Source organism: Musca vetustissima, unplaced genomic scaffold, assembly GCF_032173495.1.
Source record: "Musca vetustissima isolate MV318-11 ecotype Yass unplaced genomic scaffold, APGP_CSIRO_Mvet_v1 utg12465, whole genome shotgun sequence".
Taxonomy (NCBI): domain Eukaryota; kingdom Metazoa; phylum Arthropoda; class Insecta; order Diptera; family Muscidae; genus Musca; species Musca vetustissima.
Genome location: NW_026876202.1, coordinates 73,093 through 94,296, shown reverse-complemented (window position 1 = coordinate 94,296; position 21,204 = coordinate 73,093). Strand labels below are relative to the sequence as shown.

The 21,204-nt window shown below is 33.3% G+C and overlaps 2 protein-coding genes across 2 annotated transcripts; one reads left to right on the top strand and one right to left on the bottom strand.

The window, feature by feature from the left end:
* The first annotated feature begins 1,564 nt into the window (after window positions 1-1,564).
* LOC133338732 (prohibitin 1) lies at window positions 1,565-2,510 on the top strand. The gene is made up of 2 exons (XM_061546855.1): window positions 1,565-1,996; window positions 2,062-2,510. Exons 1-2 carry the CDS (start codon window positions 1,565-1,567, stop codon window positions 2,461-2,463), a joined length of 834 nt encoding a protein of 277 aa, XP_061402839.1. The 3' UTR covers window positions 2,464-2,510.
* A 2,428-nt stretch (window positions 2,511-4,938) lies between these two features.
* LOC133338738 (acyl-coenzyme A diphosphatase NUDT19-like) lies at window positions 4,939-6,826 on the bottom strand. The gene is made up of 4 exons (XM_061546860.1): window positions 6,522-6,826; window positions 6,200-6,466; window positions 5,409-5,490; window positions 4,939-5,346 (listed from the first exon to the last, which is right to left on the bottom strand). The coding sequence occupies exons 1-4, from the start codon at window positions 6,824-6,826 to the stop codon at window positions 4,939-4,941; spliced, it is 1,062 nt and encodes a 353-aa protein (XP_061402844.1).
* Window positions 6,827-21,204: the final 14,378 nt, after the last annotated feature.

Below are 21,204 nucleotides of genomic sequence, written 5' to 3'. Positions count from 1 at the left end.
AATTTGATATTCGATTTTCCATTTATTGGTCTGTTCCCGAACCGCATGAATCAACTCGATTTTACTATTTTCTTCGATATCATAAAGGAAAAAAGTGTTATCGGAGTAAAAAATGGTAGATTCTTGCAGTACGGGAACATACCATATGTTGGTGTAACTGCCATGACGCCTTCAGTATCGATCCCTGAGCTTTCTAGACGTGGATTTTTAAAGAATATTTGTGAGCGTAACCTGAGCTTTCTAGGCGTGAATTTTTAAAGAATATTTTTATGCGTAACCTGAGCTTTCTAGGCGTAAATTTTTAAAGAATATTTTTTTGCGTAACCTGAGCTTTCTAGTCGTGAGTTTTTAAAGAATATTTTTTTTTGCGTAACCTGAGCTTTCTAGGCGTGAATTTTTAAAGAATATTTTTTTGCGTAACCTGAGCTTTCTAGGCCTGAATTTTTAAAGAATATTTTTATCCGTAACCTGAGTTTTCAAGGCGTGCATTTTTATTACTATGGTAAAGCGTAACCTAAAGTATAAACAATATACCAGCAGACAATTGATAGGGGCCTTATCAATTTATAAAAAAAAAATCCTTCATTCAAGCCTTATCAATTTTTTACGTTTTCAAATAAATACAATGACCTATTGTGTATATTTATTTAATGTTTGACAGAAGAAGCCACTACCAACAGAATAGCTTTTTTTTGTTATCCACCTCAAGTTATTCTATAGGACCCTCTTTTGACATAAGCAATGCTTATGTATTAATCGCTTATTATTCCGTTTTTAGTGAAGAACTAATTTTTACTCTCAAAAATTTTAAATGTCAAAGAAGAAAAGCTACAGAAATTACAGCTACCAAAATACGTTAAATTATATAACAATTCTTATTGGAAAATCCTGCATAAAGTTTTAAATATTTGATTTTGTCAACTAAATATTTATTTTTGGCGTTCAAAGTAATTTTAAAGGAAAAAGTATTTAAATATTATTAAATTCAATGATTTATTTTGCTAAAACACGTTTAATGTAAACAAAGCCATGTTAACAAAACCGTTACGTCTAATGCCACCTTAATTTAACTCGAGAGAGTCGCATACATCCAACATTGAAGCATGGCAATCCATTTCTTATCAGTTTATTTGCCGTTCATCTGTCAAAAAATATCGATAACACTGTCATTGGTACATTTCCCAGTTATCGATAGTATCCTCGTTTTTGCGGTAGGCAAAGAAGTTGTGTGATTTTGTAATAGGGCTTTTTTCAGTTAATTCTCGTATTAAATAATACAAAAAAGGTATGGAAGTGTAAAAAATAAATCGTAGCAAAGAAGATGTATATGAATGATAAAGAATAAGAGATGATTTATGGTGTAAATAATGAAGAACAAAGTGATTTAAATGCCGCCTGCGAAAAATCTAACCTAAAAAATGTGAAATGATGAAATTACACTTTGCTCGAATGCAATAGAACAAAACGAAACTTGCATGTTTTTTTGTTGAGTGTTTGTGTGTGTGAATTTAAAGTGATAATAAGACTAATTTACTGTTCAATGTGTTTCTTCCAGTAAAAAATAATGGCTGCTCAATTCTTCAATCGCATTGGTCAACTCGGTTTGGGTGTTGCTTTGGTCGGCGGTGTTGTCAACTCGGCATTATATAATGTGGATGGTGGTCATCGTGCCGTAATTTTCGATCGTTTTACCGGTGTCAAGAATGAAGTTACCGGTGAGGGTACCCATTTCTTCATCCCCTGGGTGCAACGTCCCATTATCTATGATATCCGCTCACAGCCCCGTAATGTCCCCGTGGTGACTGGCAGTAAGGATTTACAAAATGTCAATATTACCCTGCGTATCTTGTATCGTCCCATTCCCGATCAATTGCCAAGAATTTATACCATTTTGGGTCAAGATTACGATGAAAGGGTTTTGCCTTCCATTGCTCCTGAAGTCTTGAAGGCTGTGGTGGCTCAATTTGATGCCGGTGAATTGATTACACAGCGTGAGGTAAGATCTTGAAATTCAAAATTTGTTGTTGTTGTTTTTCTTAATAATTTTGTAAATGTTTCCAGATCGTTTCCCAACGTGTCTCCGATGAATTGACCGAACGTGCCAAACAATTCGGTTTCATTTTGGACGACATCTCCATTACCCACTTGACCTTCGGTCGTGAATTCACCCAAGCCGTTGAAATGAAACAGGTTGCCCAGCAAGAAGCCGAAAAGGCCCGCTTCGTTGTCGAAAAGGCCGAACAACAAAAATTGGCTGCCATTATTTCCGCTGAGGGTGATGCCGCCGCCGCCGAACTCTTGGCCAAATCCTTTGCCGAGGCCGGTGATGGTTTGGTTGAGTTGCGTCGTATTGAAGCTGCCGAAGATATTGCCTATCAACTATCCAGATCCCGTGGTGTGGCCTACTTGCCCGGCAATCAAAGCACATTGCTTAACCTGCCCAGCAACACCTTGGCCCAATAAACAGCAGTTACTACTTTAGATGGATATTAAGTTTTAGCATTTAAATATCGTTTTTTCTAATGCGCGAGAAAAAGAAGAAGAAGAAAGCACACACATCTACACAACCTCCCCCAACAAAAAAATCCAATCCCCAACCAAAACTTTTTTCGTAAAAAAGTTGAAAAACCTGTTAACTTTTAATTTTTGTTAGACCCAGCTAACTCTAAAGAAGAAAAAAAACAATCCCAAGAAATATTTCAACTCTTTGAAAGAGTATTTCGAACATCTTTTTAATTTTTTTAATCGTAAGAATTTTTGTTAAGTCAAAGAAACTCATTAAACCACAAAAATGGGGCCCCATTCGTTCCCATCGCTCCTTGGCCATTAATCATCTAAAATTTAATTACACTATGACTTTTATTTTATTACCTAAGTCTGTAATTCAGTTTTTTTTACCACTACATTTTAACTTAATTGGTAATATTGGTTAATGGTTCCAGGGTGCATGTTTGGGTCCCCAAGTTTGTTTTACAAAACATAATTGAGTTGTGTTAATTTTTTTCTTATTGGTTTAAGAATTTTTTGTAAATTTCTAAGTACAATAAAACAACAAAAAGTTATTAAAAATAATAAAAATCAAAACTACAACAACAATTCAATGATGAACTTAAGGAAATCTCTTCATGGGGGCTGTTATAGGCGAGCTGAATAGAGCCTCTATAGGCGAGCTGAAAGGGAGCCTCTATAGGCGAGCTGAAAGGCAGCCTCTATAGGCGAGCTGAAAGGCAGCCTCTATAGGCGAGCTGAAAGGCAGCCTCTATAGGCGAGCTGAAAGGCAGCCTCTATAGGCGAGCTGAAAGGTAGCCTCCATAGGCGAGCTGAAGGGCAGCCTCTATAGGCGAACTGAAAGGGGCCTCTATAGGCGAGCTGAAAGGGAGCCTCTACAGGTACATTGAAATTGACAAATCCACGCATTGAAAAAGTATTTTGAAAAAAAATCCACGCCTTGGGTTATGGACTTTGAAAAAAATATTTTGAAAAAAATCCACGCCTTGGGTTATGGACCTTGAAAAAAATCCACGCCTTGGGTTATGGACCTTGAAAAAAATCCACGCCTTGGGTTATGGACCTTGAAAAAAATCCACGCCTTGGGTTATGGACCTTGAAAAAAATCCACGCCTTGGGTTATGGACCTTGAAAAAAATCCACGCCTTGGGTTATGGACCTTGAAAAAAATATTTTTAAAAAATCCACGCCTTGGGTTATGGACCTTGAAAAAAATATTTTTAAAAAAACCTCGCCTTGGGCTATGGACCTTGAAAAAAATATTTTTAAAAAATCCACGCCTTAAAAAAATATTTTTAAAAAATCCACGCCTTAAAAAAATATTTTTAAAAAATCCACGCCTTAAAAAAATATTTTTAAAAAATCCACGCCTTAAAAAAATATTTTTAAAAAATCCACGCCTTAAAAAAATATTTTTAAAAAATCCACGTGTTAAAAAAATATTTTTAAAAAATCCACGCCTTAAAAAAATACTTTTAAAAAATCTACGCCTTTAAAATTTTTTTTAAAAAATCCACGCCTTAAAAAATATTTTTAAAAAATCCGCGCCTTAAAAAATATTTTTAAAAAATCCACGCCTTAAAAAATATTTTTTTAAAAATCCACGCCTTAAAAAAATATTTTTTAAAAAATCCACGCCTTAAAAAATATGTTTAAAAAATCCCCGCCTTAAATTTTTTTTTTTTTAAAAATCCATGCCTTAAAAAAATATTTTTAAAAAATCCACGCCTTAAAAAAATATTTTTAAAAAATCCACGCCTTAAAAATATTTTTAAAAAATCCACGCATAAAAAATATTTTTAAAAAATCCACGCCTTAAAAAAATATTTTTAAAAAATCCACGCCTTAAAAAATATTTTTAAAAAATCCACGCCTTAAAAAATATTTTAAAAAATCCACGCTTAAAAAAATACTTTTAAAAAATCCGCGCTTAAAAAAATATTTAAAAAAAATCGACGCCTTAAAAAATATTTTTAAAAAACCCACGCCTTAAAAAATATTTTTAAAAAAATCCACGCCTTAAAAAATAGTTTCAAAAAATCCACGCCTTAAAAAGTATTTTTAAAAAAATCCACGCCTTAGAAAAATATTTTTACAAAAATCCAAGCCTTAGAAAATATTTTTAAAAAATCCACACCTTGGGTTATGGACCTTGAAAATAATATTTTTAAAAAATCCACGGCTTGTGTTATGGACCTTAAAAAAAAATATTTTAAAACATTTTTTTTTAAATATTGAATTTGTCTTGTTTTTTGAAATTTTCTAGTCTTTATTAATTGGTTTTTAAATTTTCTATTTTATTACTTAAACGGATATATAAATGCACTTTGGGTGGAAGACAATTGGGTTAATGGCACGGACAATTACAGCCTTCAAAAGGTGACCTCCATAATTTCACCTTTTCCTCAAAATTTTTAGCTGAGGTCCTCCTCAATCCCTTTTCTTGGGATTTGCATTAATCGGCGCGATATGACCATGTGGCAGTTGATAGTTCAAACGCAACACGGCATCATTGGGTCCATAAAATTCAATGCGATGCATTTTCTCCACACCCTCACGAAATTCTTTGGCTGTCTTGTCGATTTTTTCAATTTCCGGTTTGCAATTTTCTACCGAATACCGATCATCACCAGGCAAGAGATTGACACGAGAATCCTTACACATATATTCTATGGGTAGGGTAACATCGAGACCTTCATGGCGTCGTTGTAGGGCAAAATTTTTCAAATCTTCCAGCTGGGTGAAATTCAACAGACGGGAAAGTTCATAGATTTGTGGTGGTGGCAGCCAGATTTCTTTGTTGAAATGTTGTTGCAGATACTCGGCTGGGGTGCGCCACTAAAGGAGAGGAAGGGGATGCGTTAAGTGAATAAATTAATTTCGGAATTTTGGTAACTTACCGCAAAATCGGTGACCTCATTCTTCTCTTTTATTACATCCGGAATTGTTTGCAGGGCAATCATAAAGAAGGCTGTGTTGAATCTAAAAAAGGAAACGATAATTTTTTACAACGTCGATGGAGAGCTATTGGGAGCCTATAGCTCGCCTATAGAGGCTCCCTATAGCTCGACTATAGAGGCTCCCTATAGCTCGCCTATAGAGGCTCCCTATAGCTCGCCTATAGAGGCTCCCTATAGCTCGCCTATAGAGGCTCCCTATAGCTCGCCTATAGAGGCTCCCTATAGCTCGCCTATAGAGGCTCCCTATAGCTCGCCTATAGAGGCTCCCTATAGCTCGCCTATAGAGGCTCCCTATAGCTCGCCTATAGAGGCTCCCTATAGCTCGCCTATAGAGGCTCCCTATAGCTCGCCTATAGAGGCTCCCTATAGCTCGCCTATAGAGGCTCCCTATAGCTCGCCTATAGAGGCTCCCTATAGCTCGCCTATAGAGGCTCCCTATAGCTCGCCTATAGAGGCTCCCTATAGCTCGCCTATAGAGGCTCCCTATAGCTCGCCTATAGAGGCTCCCTATAGCTCGCCTATAGAGGCTCCCTATAGCTCGCATATAGAGGCTCCCTATAGCTCGCATATAGAGGCTCCCTATAGCTCGCCTATAGAGGCTCCCTATATCTCGCCTATAGAGGCTCCCTATATCTCGCCTATAGAGGCTCCCTATAGCTCGGCTATATTGGCTCCCTTTAGGTCGCCTATAGAGGCCTATTTTACCATTTCTAGAAATTCTCCCTTCTCACCTTTTCTTAAACGAAGTCGGTGTAAACCAATTCGACCATTGATGTAGACTCCACAGATCCGGTACAATTTCCAGCTCCTGACATAATTCCAAAAATTTGTTGCTATCGTTATGAACCAACTTCTGCCAATGGTTGCGATCAAAGTCCTCTCTAAAATTACCATAACCTTCCCCACCGCCTTGGGCCAAAGATTTACGATCGCGGCAAAAGATAACACCCAACTCTTCGAAGGCCTCACGGACAGCAGCAATGCGCAGGGAAATTTCCCTAAAGAAAAAAGTTCTGAAATCCGTTCTACATTTAAAATTCCAATTTTACATACCTCTCAATAGCCTCCGGATTGTCATTATCATAAATAGCCGATTTCTTATCCTTAGGTACCTCGGTCAGTGCCGACAGCTGTTTGCTGGCACCCATTTTTTCAAAATGTTTTCTCCATAGAGGTGTCTCATCGGAGGCCTCGAAAACACCACCGGGGAATACAGCGGAATTTGGCATAAATGAGGCCTGTGGAGGCCTCTTGAAAAGCAAAGCTTTGAAGTCGGGATTCTGTGCCGTTTTATCACGGGCCAAGATAATTAAACTGGCGGATTTTCGAAACTTTGCGGCAGCTCCTTGCATGGCCATTTTTGAAGAACTGAATTTCAGTGGGTCAAATGGGGGAAGAATGGTAGGCCACCAATGTTATCACTGTTATCTGCGTCAGCTGCCTGATAAACAACATTTGGGAAAGAGTCACCTGTTGCACAACAAAATTTCAAAGCCGGCCAAATTTAAAAACGTTCCAGAAATCTTATTCAGCTGATTGAATTTGGTGGTTACCATAAGTAGTGACGTACGCGGATTTTTTACAAATATTTTTTCAAGGGCCCATAGCCCTAGGCGTGGATTTTTTACAAATATTTTTTCAAGGGTCCATAGGCATGGATTTTTTACAAATATTTTTTCAAGGGTCCATAGCCCTAGGCGTGGATTTTTTAAAAATATTTTTTCAAGGGTCCATAGCCCTAGGCGTGGATTTTTTAAAAATATTTTTTCAAGGGTCCATAGCCCTAGGCGTGGATTTTTTAAAAATATTTTTTCAAGGGTCCATAGCCCTAGGCGTGGATTTTTTAAAAATATTTTTTCAAGGGTCCATAGCCCTAGGCGTGGATTTTTTAAAAATATTTTTTCAAGGGTCCATAGCCCTAGGCGTGGATTTTTTAAAAATATTTTTTCAAGGGTCCATAGCCCTAGGCGTGGATTTTTTAAAAATATTTTTTCAAGGGTCCATAGCCCTAGGCGTGGATTTTTTAAAAATATTTTTTCAAGGGTCCATAGCCCTAGGCGTGGATTTTTTAAAAATATTTTTTCAAGGGTCCATAGCCCTAGGCGTGGATTTTTTAAAAATATTTTTTCAAGGGTCCATAGCCCTAGGCGTGGATTTTTTAAAAATATTTTTTCAAGGGTCCATAGCCCTAGGCGTGGATTTTTTAAAAATATTTTTTCAAGGGTCCATAGCCCTAGGCGTGGATTTTTTAAAAATATTTTTTCAAGGGTCCATAGCCCTAGGCGTGGATTTTTTAAAAATATTTTTTCAAGGGTCCATAGCCCTAGGCGTGGATTTTTTAAAAATATTTTTTCAAGGGTCCATAGCCCTAGGCGTGGATTTTTTAAAAATATTTTTTCAAGGGTCCATAGCCCTAGGCGTGGATTTTTTAAAAATATTTTTTCAAGGGTCCAGGCGTGGATTTTTTAAAAATATTTTTTCAAGGGTCCAGGCGTGGATTTTTTAAAAATATTTTTTCAAGGGTCCAGGCGTGGATTTTTTAAAAATATTTTTTCAAGGGTCCAGGCGTGGATTTTTTAAAAATATTTTTTCAAGGGTCCAGGCGTGGATTTTTTAAAAATATTTTTTCAAGGGTCCAGGCGTGGATTTTTTAAAAATATTTTTTCAAGGGTCCAGGCGTGGATTTTTTAAAAATATTTTTTCAAGGGTCCAGGCGTGGATTTTTTAAAAATATTTTTTCAAGGGTCCAGGCGTGGATTTTTTAAAAATATTTTTTCAAGGGTCCAGGCGTGGATTTTTTAAAAATATTTTTTCAAGGGTCCAGGCGTGGATTTTTTAAAAATATTTTTTCAAGGGTCCAGGCGTGGATTTTTTAAAAATATTTTTTCAAGGGTCCAGGCGTGGATTTTTTAAAAATATTTTTTTCAAGGGTCCAGGCGTGGATTTTTTAAAAATATTTTTTCAAGGGTCCAGGCGTGGATTTTTTAAAAATATTTTTTCAAGGGTCCATAACCCTAGGCGTGGATTTTTTAAAAATATAGAGTTTCCCCTCCGTTCTACCATTTCCATTTAATTTTATTAAATTTCTCTTCTCGAATTTCCATAGGAAATTAAATTCTTTTCTTTCCTTGTTTTCTTAACTGATTCCCCCCAACCTCCTCCCACCTCCCTGGTCCTTAATTTCTTCCACTTCAACTCCCAATAAATCAATCTCAGCAGCCACTATTATGTGCCATGGTCATCATCAAGGAGATAAGTCCTTGTGGAAATAAAAGAGATAGAAGAACCAACAACTCCTTCAAAGAAAGCACTTAACGACTGCAACAAGTGGTCGAGTGGGGTGGAGGAGGGGAGACATGATGTCGGAATGGGGGATTTTCCAAATGATTCCACTTAACATTTTCCTTTTTCTTTTGTGTGTTGGTGTGTCTCCTTTGCATAAAAGAAACATTAAGAAAAGAAAGAGGAAGAGAAATGGAAACATTTTTTCGGGGGTGGGGGTAAAAAGAGGTTTAGGGATGCCAGGGTGGAAAATATAGAAGTCAGGACACGATAAAGGAGGGCTATAAAATATAGAAACTTTTTCTTTTAATTGACCAAAAACCAGGTCTATAAATTTTTATAAGGTGTCTTGGATATCGGATGTTGACATTTTTTGGGGTTTAGCATCCTTTTAGGAAAATTGAGGTTAGGTCTGATCTGAAAATTTTCTAAATTTTTTTTAAAAATTGAGGATAATATTTACTAGGGTCCAAACTCCTTAATTATTCCCTAAAGGGGCCTCAAAAAAGTTCTCCTCTCTTGATTCCAAACAAAAATTCCATCTCGGAAATCCCACAATTTTCCCCTGCCCTTTTTACCCATATTCCTTTACCCTAAGAATCCTCCATCCCATTGGCCTTAGTCATCCTCATCTGTGTGCCATTAATCTGTTGATTCAGTTGATTGCGAAGCAACAAAAAAATAGAAATCTGAAATCTTAAGTAGCCAAGTTAAACGTCACAAACATGCATTCACTAACCCCCCAACCTATCCCGACCATACCTCTATAATTTCCGCACATATCATTTAACACCTAAATATGGGGGGATTTTTTTCCTTAAATTCCGGCTCCCCTCCATTGCCTACGCAATTTGAGCCAGTTCTTGTTGCTCTGATCTCTGTGCTATTCACGTGAATTTTTCATCTCGGCTGAGGTTGAGGAAATCCCCCAGCCATCGTCAGAGTCACAGTCATCATCATCCGCATCGTCGTCAGCATCGCCATTAACGCCTGGTTTACGACGAACAATAAACGAAGACTGAACGACGTCACAATTGAATTAAAATGTATTTCAATGGAACAAGTTTCAGAAAGGAGGGGGTGGGGAGAAGAAAGGGGGGAAAGGGGAATACAAATAGCCAAAATGGGGAAGGCAGAGATGGGAGTTATGTTCAGTAATTTTTTAAAAATATTTTTCCAAGCATACACACAAGGCGTGGATTTTGAAAACAAATATATTTTTTTTCAAAAAGGCGGGACCATACCCCTATTGGTAACTAAAAGCCAAAACTTCGGATAGTTGAATTTTTATCAGAAAACGTTGCTGAATTGAATTTTTCTAATGGAAATCATCGTTATATGGTGATTTTCTTAAAGGAAAACGTTGCTGAATTAAGTTTTTCTATAAAGCACCCTTGCTGAATTGAGTTTTTTCTATAGAAAACATTTGCTGAATTGAATTTCTCGTAAGAAAACTTTGATTGTAGATCAGAAAAACAGTTTAAACTTAATTTTTTACCTTGCAACAACTTTGCTGAATTGAATTTTCCTAATGAGTATCATCGTTATATGGTGATTTTCTTAAAGGAGAACGTTGCTGAATCAGTTTTTTCTATAGAAAACGATAGTTGCCCTTCCCTCTGAAATTATTTTTTTATTAAAATTAAAATAAAATTAAATATTCACTGCAAAAACTTAGCCGAATTGAATTTTTCTAATGAAAATCATTGTTATATGGTGATTTTATTATAGGAAAACCTTGCTGAATTAAGTTTTTCTATAGATCACCCTTGCTGAATTGAGTTTTTTCTATAGAAAACATTTGCTGAATTGAGTTTCTCGCAAGAAAACTTCGCTGAATTTAATTCTAGGTCAGAATTGAATTTTTCTTCTGTGATTTTCTATAGAAAAACTTTGCTGAATTATGTTTTCTATAGAAAACCCCTTGCTGAATTCCGTTTTTCTAAAGTATAACGAAAAAAAGAAAGAAAAGTTCGCTGAGTTAAATTTTTCATTGCAAAAACTTTGCTGAATTGAATTTTTTTAATAAAAGAATGGCTATATATTAATTTGTAGCAAAAAATCTTTGCTGAATCAAGTTCTTCTATTAGAAATATTTGCTGAATTTAGTTTATCTTAAGAAAACTTCGCTGAATTATATTGTCTATTACCAAAACTGTTTTAAAAATGAATTTTTAATTGCAAAATCTTTGCTGAATTGAATTTTTCTAATGCAAGTCTTCCTTATATGGTGATTTAATACAGAAATGCATTGCTGAATAAAGTTTTTTTTATAAAATTTTTTGATGAATTTAGTTTCTATTAACAACAACTTAGCTTAATTTAATTTTTCCTACAAACAATTTGCTGAATTAAGGTTTTTAATGAAAATCATATTTTTGTGGTGATATGCTACAGCACAACTTTGCTGAATGAACTTTTCTATAAAATACGTTTGCTGAATTCAAATTATTGTAATAAAATTTAGCTGAATTGAACTTTTTATTTCAAAAACTTTTCCAAATTAAAATTTTCATTGAACCTTATAGCCTAGACAGACGACAGCCTTAATTTGCATTAACATCCTTAATTCAAATTAACTTGTACATTATCCTCATTTTTATGTGTTGTTAATGTACAAAATCAAACTGAATTTATACTGAATTAGGCAATTTCAATATGGCAATGCTGTCGAAAATTAATTGTTTCTTGTCAAATTTATTTTTATTTATGAAAATAAAAATAAGAAATGAAGGCAAATTTCAACCATTTCTTAAATTGGGAGCTGTTTAGCTATGATCATAGTTGCTATTCCTCCATTATGTCATGTATCTATTTCCTAAAGATGTAATCCCGAAAAATATCGAAACAAATGTAAAAAAAAATCATCCTACACACAGACAAACAATTGTTTTGAAGCAAAAAACTGTTTCGTAAATGCAGAAACTCTCGTCTGTCAGGGGTAAATATTAATTCAAATTAAGAATTTTTTAATGCAAATTAAGCCTGTCGTCTGTCTATGGTATTACCTTCTGTTGCTACCTACTACGATTGAAGTTCTACCCTATTAAATTATTATATCGGCATACAACCAATTACGCTTATCAATACTTCTGTTCCGATGATAAGATTTATTTTTATTTTCGTTTTTTTTTTTGCAAATTTTATTATTTTTATAATTATTTGAAACCCATTCACCATCACGTATTGTTTAAATTTATTTACGTGCTGTAAACAGGTTGGTGTAAAAATCAGCCACCTGAAACGGAACGAACTTTCACACAATTTATTTCTTACCACCTATATTCAGATTTATATTTTGAATTATAATAGGGGAAACTGGGAGCCATCATTTCCTCTGTGAAGTAATCTATTGGAGCATCATCATTAGGTTCCAAAAATCGATCGATTTCGGATTTAAGTTCTAAGATTATTTTTTGCTCATATTCGAACCTTTCCTACCTTCGTTCACGAATGCTGAACATGTTAGTTTCTGGAATTGAAATTTGTGAAGGGAAAAAAGTGAGGAAGCTTTTTTGCTAATCAGGAAGATAAGCAGAACAAATTTTTATAGTTTTCTGATAAGTTCTGCAGTGGTCAGATTTATAATGACAGATAAAATCAAGAAGTCGATTGGCGTATCGACAAAAATTTTTTTTCAGGTCATAATCAAAGGCGTGGATTTTTTAAAAATATTTTTTCAAGGTCCATAACCCAAGGCGTGGATTTATAAAAATATGTTTAATGGCTCTTTTTTTTAATAGTTTCAGAATTTTTTCCCTCACACCTCCCATCCCTGTTACCATTCCGATGATTCAGTTAACATCACACACAATTTGACTTGGTTAAATCACTGCCGCCTTTGTGTACTAACTAAGCTAATAGAGCTCAGCGCCAGAGGGCCAGATTTACAACAGTGTAGTGGCAGATTCTTCACACACACACACACACTCTCTTCACTCACTCGGCTATTCATTTAAGCGTGACATTGTCAACAGCAAAAAAATCCCATTCGACAAAAGTAGAAGAAGAGCACGAGTGCTCTTATTTTTATTTGACGAACTTACGTTATGACCGGTATTTGGTGACAGTGACAGACGTCACTGAATTGATTTGATAAACAAATTATTAATTCATTTGTTAAAAATTGTGACGTTTTTTGAGATTTTGTTTTGATGTTTTTTTTCTATAAAATTTTGCGGATTTGTTAATAAACTTGTTCGATAATTTGTTTATTTGAATTTTTGGCTGGGATTTACCAACAGGTGTTCCAAAGAATTTGCTGTGAAACTCTACTGGTTATAGGGTACATAGGATGTTGGGCCATTTAAAATGGTTAATGGGATGAGGTTACACAAACACATTCATACATATTCATATGTGGTTGAATATTCTTATTCCTTTTTAAGTAATGAAAAAAGGATATAAAACAGGGACGAACTTTTGGGAAAGAACAAAAAAGGCGTCCTCGAAAAATATAAAAAAAAAATCAGGGCTTGGATGAACTTTTTTTAAAAATTCCACGCCTTGGATGGACCCTTGAAAAAATATTTTTAAAAAGAAAAACTAAATTCAGCAAAGGTTTTCATTGGTAAAACTCAATTCAGCTAACGTTTTTCTATGCTAACACTTAATATGATAATAATTTCGAAGATACGGTTCCATTCAGCAATGATTTTCTATAGAAAATCAAAATTCAGCAGAGGTTTTCTTTAAAAAATTCTCAATTCTGCAAGGCTTTTCTATAGAAACCGTAAATTCGTTCATGTATTTCTTAAGAGAAACTTAATTTTGAAAAATTTTTTTTGATAACTACTTCATTCAGCAATTTTTTTTTTTAATTCAGCAAGGGGTTTCCTATAGAAAACTTAATTAAGACCAACTTTTTCTCAAAATAAAACAATAAAACAAAGATTTCCATTCGAAAAATTCAATTCAGCACAGTTTTCGTAATGAAAAATGTAATTCAGCAAAGGTTTTCTTCAGATAAACTTAGCTCAGGAAAGTTCTACGTTAGAAAACCTGAATTCAGCAAACATTTTCTATCGGAAAACTTGATTCAGCATCATACATCAATGATTTTTCATTATAAATAATAATTCAGCAAAGTTTCTGCAAGTAAAATTTAAATTTAGAATAATTTTTGTAATGAATAATGTAATTCAGCAAACTTTTTGTAATGAAAAATTGAACTCATCGAAGTTTTCTTAAAAATAACCTAATTCAGCAGTTCTATGTTAGAAAAACTGATTTCAGCAAACGTCTTCTATAGATATAACCAAGATGTTCATTAGAAAATTTCAATTCAGCTAAGTTTTTGCAATGAAAATTTTATTTTAGAACACTTTTGTAGGGAAAAATTCAATTCAGTGAATTTTTTTTAAGAAATACTGAATTCAGCAAGGGCATTTCTAAAGAACACATAATTCGGCAAAGTTTTTCGATATCAAACCAATGGCTATCATAAGAAAAAATTCTATTCAGCTATGTTTTTGTAATAAAGCAATTTAATTTAGCACAATTTTTGTAATAAAAAATTCAATTCAGCCAAGTTTTCTTAAGAGAAATTTAATTTAGCAAACGTTTTTTATAGGGTAACTCAATTCAGCAACGTTTTCTGTAGCAAAATTACCAAATAATGACGAGTTTCATTATAAGAAATCAATTCAGCTATGTTTTCTAATGAAAAATGTAATTCAGCGAAGTTTTATTAAGTAAACATAAATTAAAAAAATTTATACTTTAGAGACATTAATTTAGCAAGGGGTTTTCTATAGAGAAACTTAATTCAGCAAGGTTTTTCTGTAGAATATATAATGATGATTTATATTTGAAAAATTCAATTCAGCAAAATTTTCGTAATGAAAATTTGAGTTTAGAAAAGATTTGGTAATAAAAAATGGAATTTAGCGAAGTTTTCTAATCAGATACTCAATTCAGCAACGTATTTTCTGTAGAAAACCTTATTGAGCAAGCGTTGTCTATAGCAAATCACAATATAACGATGATTTTCATTAGAAAAACTTAATTGAGCGAAGCTTTTGTAAAGTAAGCAACATTTTTTTCTAGGATATTACCACAAAAATATGATTTTCATTAGAAAAATCAATTCAGCAAAGTATTTGTAAAGAAAAATTAAATTATGCGATGCTGACTGTAATAAAAACTGAATTCAGGAAATATTTTTATAGGAAAAACTTTATTCAGCAAAGTGTTTCTGTATTAAATCACCATATAAGGAAGATTTGCATTAGAAAAAGTCAATTCAGCAAAGATTTTGCAATGAAAATTTCAAATTCAGCAAATTGTTTCTAATAAAAAATAATTTTTAAGTTTTCTTAAGAAAAAACTGAATTCAGCAAACGTATTTTATAGAAACGCTAAATTCAGCAAAGTAGGTCAATAAAAATAACAATAAACGAAGATTAATAGATATAGATAAGAAAAATGCAATTCAGCAAAGAAATCATTTAATTCAAAACTGTTTTTCTGATCTATAATTAAATTCTGAGAAGTTTTCTTACGATAAAGTTAATTCAGCAAATGTTTTCTATAGAAACTACTCAATTCAGCAAGGGTTTTCTATAGGAAAACTTAATTCAGCAAAGTTTTTCTGTAACAGATCACAGTATATGGACGATTTTCATCAGAAAAATTCAACTCAGCAAAGTTTTTGCAACGAATATTTAAATTTAGCACAATTTTTGTAATAAAACAATAAATTCAGCGAGGGTTTCTTAAGGGAAACTAAATTCTGCTATCGTTTTCTATAGAAAAACTTGATTCAGCAACGTTCTCCTTTAAGAAAATCACCACCTACTGATGATTTTCAGTAGATAAATTCAATTCAGCAAAGATTTTGCGATGAAAAATTTAATATATAATTAAATTCAGCAAAGTTTTCTTAAGAAAAACTGAATTCAGCAAACGTATGATGATATGAAATTGAATTGAAATGAGCAAAGTATTACAATAAAAAATCACAATAAACGAAGATTTTCAATTACAAAAATTCAATTCAGCAAAGTTTTTGGAATGAAAACTTTAATTCAGCAATGCTTTGATCATAAAAACAATTTTTATAATGGAATATGTAATTCAGCACAGTTTGTATAGTAAATAATTCAACTGCGCTAGTGGCAACGGTATTGTTCCGTCTTTTTTTAATATTTTTTTTTTTTAAATATCTCCCTTTTCAAAACTTTTACTTAATGACCTCCATAATTCAGTACGTGTGTGTATATGTCTCTATTAATACAAAATGTTATAAAATTCTTAAAATTTGCCTACTTCGAAAATTCAATTAAAATGTCAAAATCTTAACAAAAAAAAAACAAATTTTGTAAATAAAACACAAAAAACGCCTTAGCCACAAAAAGGGCCCCTCTAAACAAATTCTCAAGACAATGCAAACACACACAGAATTTACCAAGCACTCCATTCTATATGTGGCTGAGTGTGTGTGTGATACGCACACACAACCCCCTTTTGTAAACCCCACCGACAACCAAACGACCACCCGATCAACCAACTCGGCAAACCAACCATTCAACCGGTCCTCCGTGCAAAAACTTTTTGCTTTAAAAGCTGCCCCAACCAACGGAAAGCACTCAGTCGAGTTTTGATTGTTGCTGTGTTAAGCCGTCGTCGTCGTCGTCTGTCAATAACAGTAACTCTGTGTAACTGTAACCGTCGCTAAACACTGTGTGTCGTGTGCCGTCGTTAACCTGTCTCTCTATACAGTTCTCACTCTCTCTATCGTTGAGTGTGTAACAAGTGCAAAATAAAATAAAACTATTTTTAAATAGAATTTTTTGAAAAAAAAAACAAAAATTTAAATTCAAGTGTTTTGAAGTGCTAAAAATACTCTCTTCTCTCATTCACACACTCCCTTAAACTCCTCCAATATAAGTGACTTGTGTGCAAATTTAGAAATAAAAAACGTCTAAAATTAAAAAAAAAAAAATAAATTTGCAAATTAGGCAAATTTTGTAACAAAAAAACCAGCAACAAAAGAAGTGCTTATTCTTACATCGAAAATAAATAAAAAAATAAAATAATTAAATTGTTGTTATTGTCAACAATTCCCAGCTTCTTTGTTCCTTGCCGAAAAAAAATCTGAATACATAAAAGGTAAATTAAAGTTAGAAAAATCAATTAAATTTTGTGAAAATTGTTGTCGCATGTCTTCGTTTGTTTTTTTTGTTAATGTTGTTGTCGTCTTTTTTATTGTTGTATTGAATGGCTGTTAATTTTCGCAAGCAATTAATTTCAATTAAGTTTTAAATTTGCAAACAAAAAAAGTTTTGCATGAAAAGGATTTTTTTCTTGTGTTTGTTGAGTATTTATTTTGTTGTGTGTATGTGTGTGTTCGCAGATTCGAGGGGCATATAAGATTATATAATATTTAGAAGGAATACTGAACTCAATTATTATTCGATAAACTGATTAAAACATTTAAAAATATTTTTCTGTGACTACGAAAATTGAGACTTATTGGGAATTTATTTTCAGAATCAGCAGATTAATATTGGGTCACTTTTTGAAAATATATTAAAGTGTCGAAGGGTGATAATTTTGAGAGAAAAAATATCAAATCTAGAAAACCAAGAAGCAAGGATTTTTTTAAAAAATTTTCTTGAAACAAAACTCATGACTATTTAAAAAAAATATATATTTCAAGAAATATTTTTTTAATGAAAAAATATTACAGTGATTTTTTTTTAATTTTTTGAAGGAGGATTTTTTAATGAAAGAATATTACAGCGGATTTTTTAAAATATTTTTCGAGGTCCACAACAGCATGAACTTTAAATAAAATATATATTTTTAAAAGGATATGACATCGAGAATTTTTTCGTGACTTTTTTTCAAATATATTTATAAATTCACAAAAATATATTTTCCTTCATTGTGATTTTTTTTTAAATTGTTAATAATTAGTGATTTTTTGAATATTTGTCATTGATTCAAAAACATTTTTAAAGACCTACTGAGAAGGAAGTCATTTGAAACAAATTGCAACATTATATCAAGATTTTTTTGGAATGAAAAAAAAATACTACAGGTCATATTGTCTAAAAAAAAAACTTTGAAGGGACTATATCGCGGATTTTTTTAACCTTCACCACACTGTGGTACAGGGTATTATGTCTTTGAGCATGTCTTTGAGCATATGTTTCTAACAGGTAAAAGGAAACGAAATAGACACATGGTTCCTTTTGAGAATATGCATAGAATCACTTTCTGAGTCGATTTATGCATGTCCGTCCGTCCGACGTCCTGTCTGCCCATGTATTTTTGTGAACAAAGTACAGGTTGCATTTATGATTCGATTTGGATGGAATTTGGCACAGTTCACTTATTTGGCCCAAGGACGACCCCTATTGAAATTGGAGAAAATGGGTTCAGATTTAGATATAGCTCCCATATATATAGTTTCGTCCGATTTTTTGGTGAATGATACACCAAACTCCCAATATTTGTCCGATTGGGAGAACATTTTGCACAGAGTATTGAATTATGTCCAGACTGATGTATGCCAAGTTTTGTTGAAATCAGTTCAGATTTAGATAAAGCTCCCATATATAGTTTCGTCCGATTTTTTGGTGAATGATGCTCCTATCTCCCAATATTTGTCCAATTGAGACAAAATTCTGCACAGTGTACTGAATTAAGTGCAGCCTGATGTCTGCAAAGTTTTATTAAAATTGGTTCAGATTTAGACATAGCTCCTATATGCAGTTTCGTCCGATTTTTTGTGAATGATATAGCATACTCCCAATATTTGTGCGATTGAGCAAAATTTTGCATAGCGAATGCAATTGAGGAAAAATGATGTGTGATAAGGTTTGTTGAAATTGGTTCAGATTTTGATATAGGTCTTAAATATATTTTTGTTCGATTTATGCAATTGGTGCACCGAAGGGCCTATGTTTGTTCGATTTACACGAAATTTGGCAGAGGGTATTAAATTGAATATAAAGTGATGACAAAAAACAAATGTTCTATGCAAAGGGTGCTCCAATGGGTCCATGTCATTATATTTCCCATACATAATTTTACTCGATTTTAAACAAATGGTACACCATAGAATCCAAGTCTGCCCGTTTGACACGCAATTTTTATTGATTTCAGAATGGTATGTGTATGGGGGTTTTCAATTGCTTCAAATATCTATCTAGATAGCACATTTAATTTCGCCCGATTACATCGTAATGGTCCTCCATAGATTCTATGTCTGTTCTATCTACAGGATATTGTAGATGTTAACATATCTTGTGTGTACCCAAAGTGGTGAAGGGTATCATATAGTCGGCCCTGTCCGATTTTGAAATGTCCATACTGGTTTTAAGTGCATTTTTAAGAGGGATTTTTTTTAAATATATTTTTTCAAGTCAAAATTTTATGATAAATATTATTTTAACTCTATACATCTTAAAATATAATTTTTACGTTTTTTAAATTTTTTGAGAAATATTTTTAATTTTTTAACGGTAAAAAAATATAACAAACTAAAACCAGTGAGCGGAGCAGTATAGTCGGACGGGGCCGACCATACGATACCCTACACAACTACCACGAACTCTAACTTTTTGAGGATGTTTATTCCGAGTCTGAGTAATATTTCGTGATATTTGCCCCCTCTTGTCCGATTAAAGTTTAACAACACCTCTTCCTTACTTTTTTCGAATATTCAGTACAGTCCTTCTAATTACTTGTCCAGATTACCTTCACGATGGGTGTGTTGTGATTTTCGGATTATACTCTACTCGAAAACACACAAAAAATTATGTTTTCGGTCCATTTCATCCCAAAATTTTAATCTGATCATCACCGAAAATTGTAGGCGTTGTTCTTGACCATAACTGGAACTTCATGAAAAATTTCAAAGCCATCAGCGCGATATTTCTCCCTCTAATGTGGTAATGGGTTACTAAATAATATCTGAATACATAAGCACCTGTAAATATTTGACTGTAACTTCCACATCTGAGTAGATACATCACTATATTTGGTATCAATTTAAAGCCCAACCACTCCTCTTGGATATGCTATCAACTCCTGGGGTCTACATCCTCCAGGAGTAAATATATGCCATAGAATACAAATTTTCTCATTTTTCACACAAAAGTCAGGGTCCATTTGACCCGCTAAATATTGACCAATCTTTATCAAAACATGCATGCTTATTCTCTGGCCCGATCCCCTTCTCCATGCAAAAATTCGCGGTGTTTGGGCCATAATTGCGGCCTCTGGAGCGACCAGAAAAACCGACAAAAATTTAGTATTTGGTCCATTTCATCCCCTAAATATTAACCGATCTTTTCCAAAAACAATAGGGGTCTTCATTGGCCAGAACTCATCCTACATGCAAAATTTCGTGAAGATTGGTCCATAACTGTGGCCTGTATCGTGTTTACAAATTATAATTGACAGACGGACGGATGGACGGACACACATGTCTAGATCGACTCAGCTAGTCGAGATATGACGATCGGTATACTTAAAGGTGGGTCTAGGACCAATATTTCGCGGTGTTACAAACATTTGGGGCTGCACAAAGCTATAATACCCTGACAACATAGTTGTGTAGGGTATAAAAATGCTTGAATTTATTTTTTGGGAATTATTTTAATTTTTTTTTCAACACAAAAAATATGCATAATTCGAAAAAATATGAATAATTTTGTTTAAATTTAAAATTGAAGCATAAAAAAATAAAATTAAAAAAATTGAAACAAGTGTTTTTAATTTAAAGTCACAAAATAAAAAAATTTTAAAATTTTTAATTTTTTTATGTTTCGATTTTCAATTAATTTTTTGATATCTGCAATATTTTTTTGAGTGTTAAAAAAAAATCAAATAATTCTCATTAAATAAATATATAAACTTTGTGGTTGTTTTTTTCTGTGGGTTTATTAGATAAAAATGTAGGCGATAAGCATAAAAATTTACCACAAATGGGGGTATGCTATAATATTTTTAAAGTCCCAGTTTTTTTAAATAAAAATTAGTACAAGAAAAATATATTAAAATTTTTATAGAGTCCATAGAATTGACCTAAATTGCCATTTCGGGGTGCTTGAAAATATTTTTCAATAGAGTTTGAATATTATTCATGGTTTCATTTCGAACCCTAAAGGGGAGTAAACCATTGTATGACATTGGTTAACTTTATATTAAATGCTGGCAGATAGGCTATTTTATAAAAAAAATGACCAAGAAGTCAGGCGCCAACGAAACGAACTTCTCATTGGGGTCGTATCACTGGTAACGTAAGAACTTCGAATTGTCACAAGAGACATTTGGGTTTGAAAGGTTTTTTGTTAAGAAGCTATTAATAGCTTCTGGAGAGAATAACCCAACAAAAAACTAAGGGAACTGATGAGGATCAGTGACCAGATCCGAAACTATAGTCTTCCCTGCCTTACCCCTCGGCGGACAATGCCATACATTCCCCACAAATAAATAG

Coding starts and splice junctions, on each gene's coding strand:
- LOC133338732 (XM_061546855.1), top strand. CDS start 1,565: ATGGCTGCTCAATTCTTCAATCGCATTGGTCAACTCGGTTTGGGTGTT. Junction 1,997..2,061: donor AATTGATTACACAGCGTGAG/GTAAGATCTTGA, acceptor AAATGTTTCCAG/ATCGTTTCCCAACGTGTCTC.
- LOC133338738 (XM_061546860.1), bottom strand. CDS start 6,826: ATGGCCATGCAAGGAGCTGCCGCAAAGTTTCGAAAATCCGCCAGTTTA. Junction 6,467..6,521: donor AATCCGGAGGCTATTGAGAG/GTATGTAAAATT, acceptor TTTTTTCTTTAG/GGAAATTTCCCTGCGCATTG. Junction 5,347..5,408: donor ATGAGGTCACCGATTTTGCG/GTAAGTTACCAA, acceptor CCTCTCCTTTAG/TGGCGCACCCCAGCCGAGTA.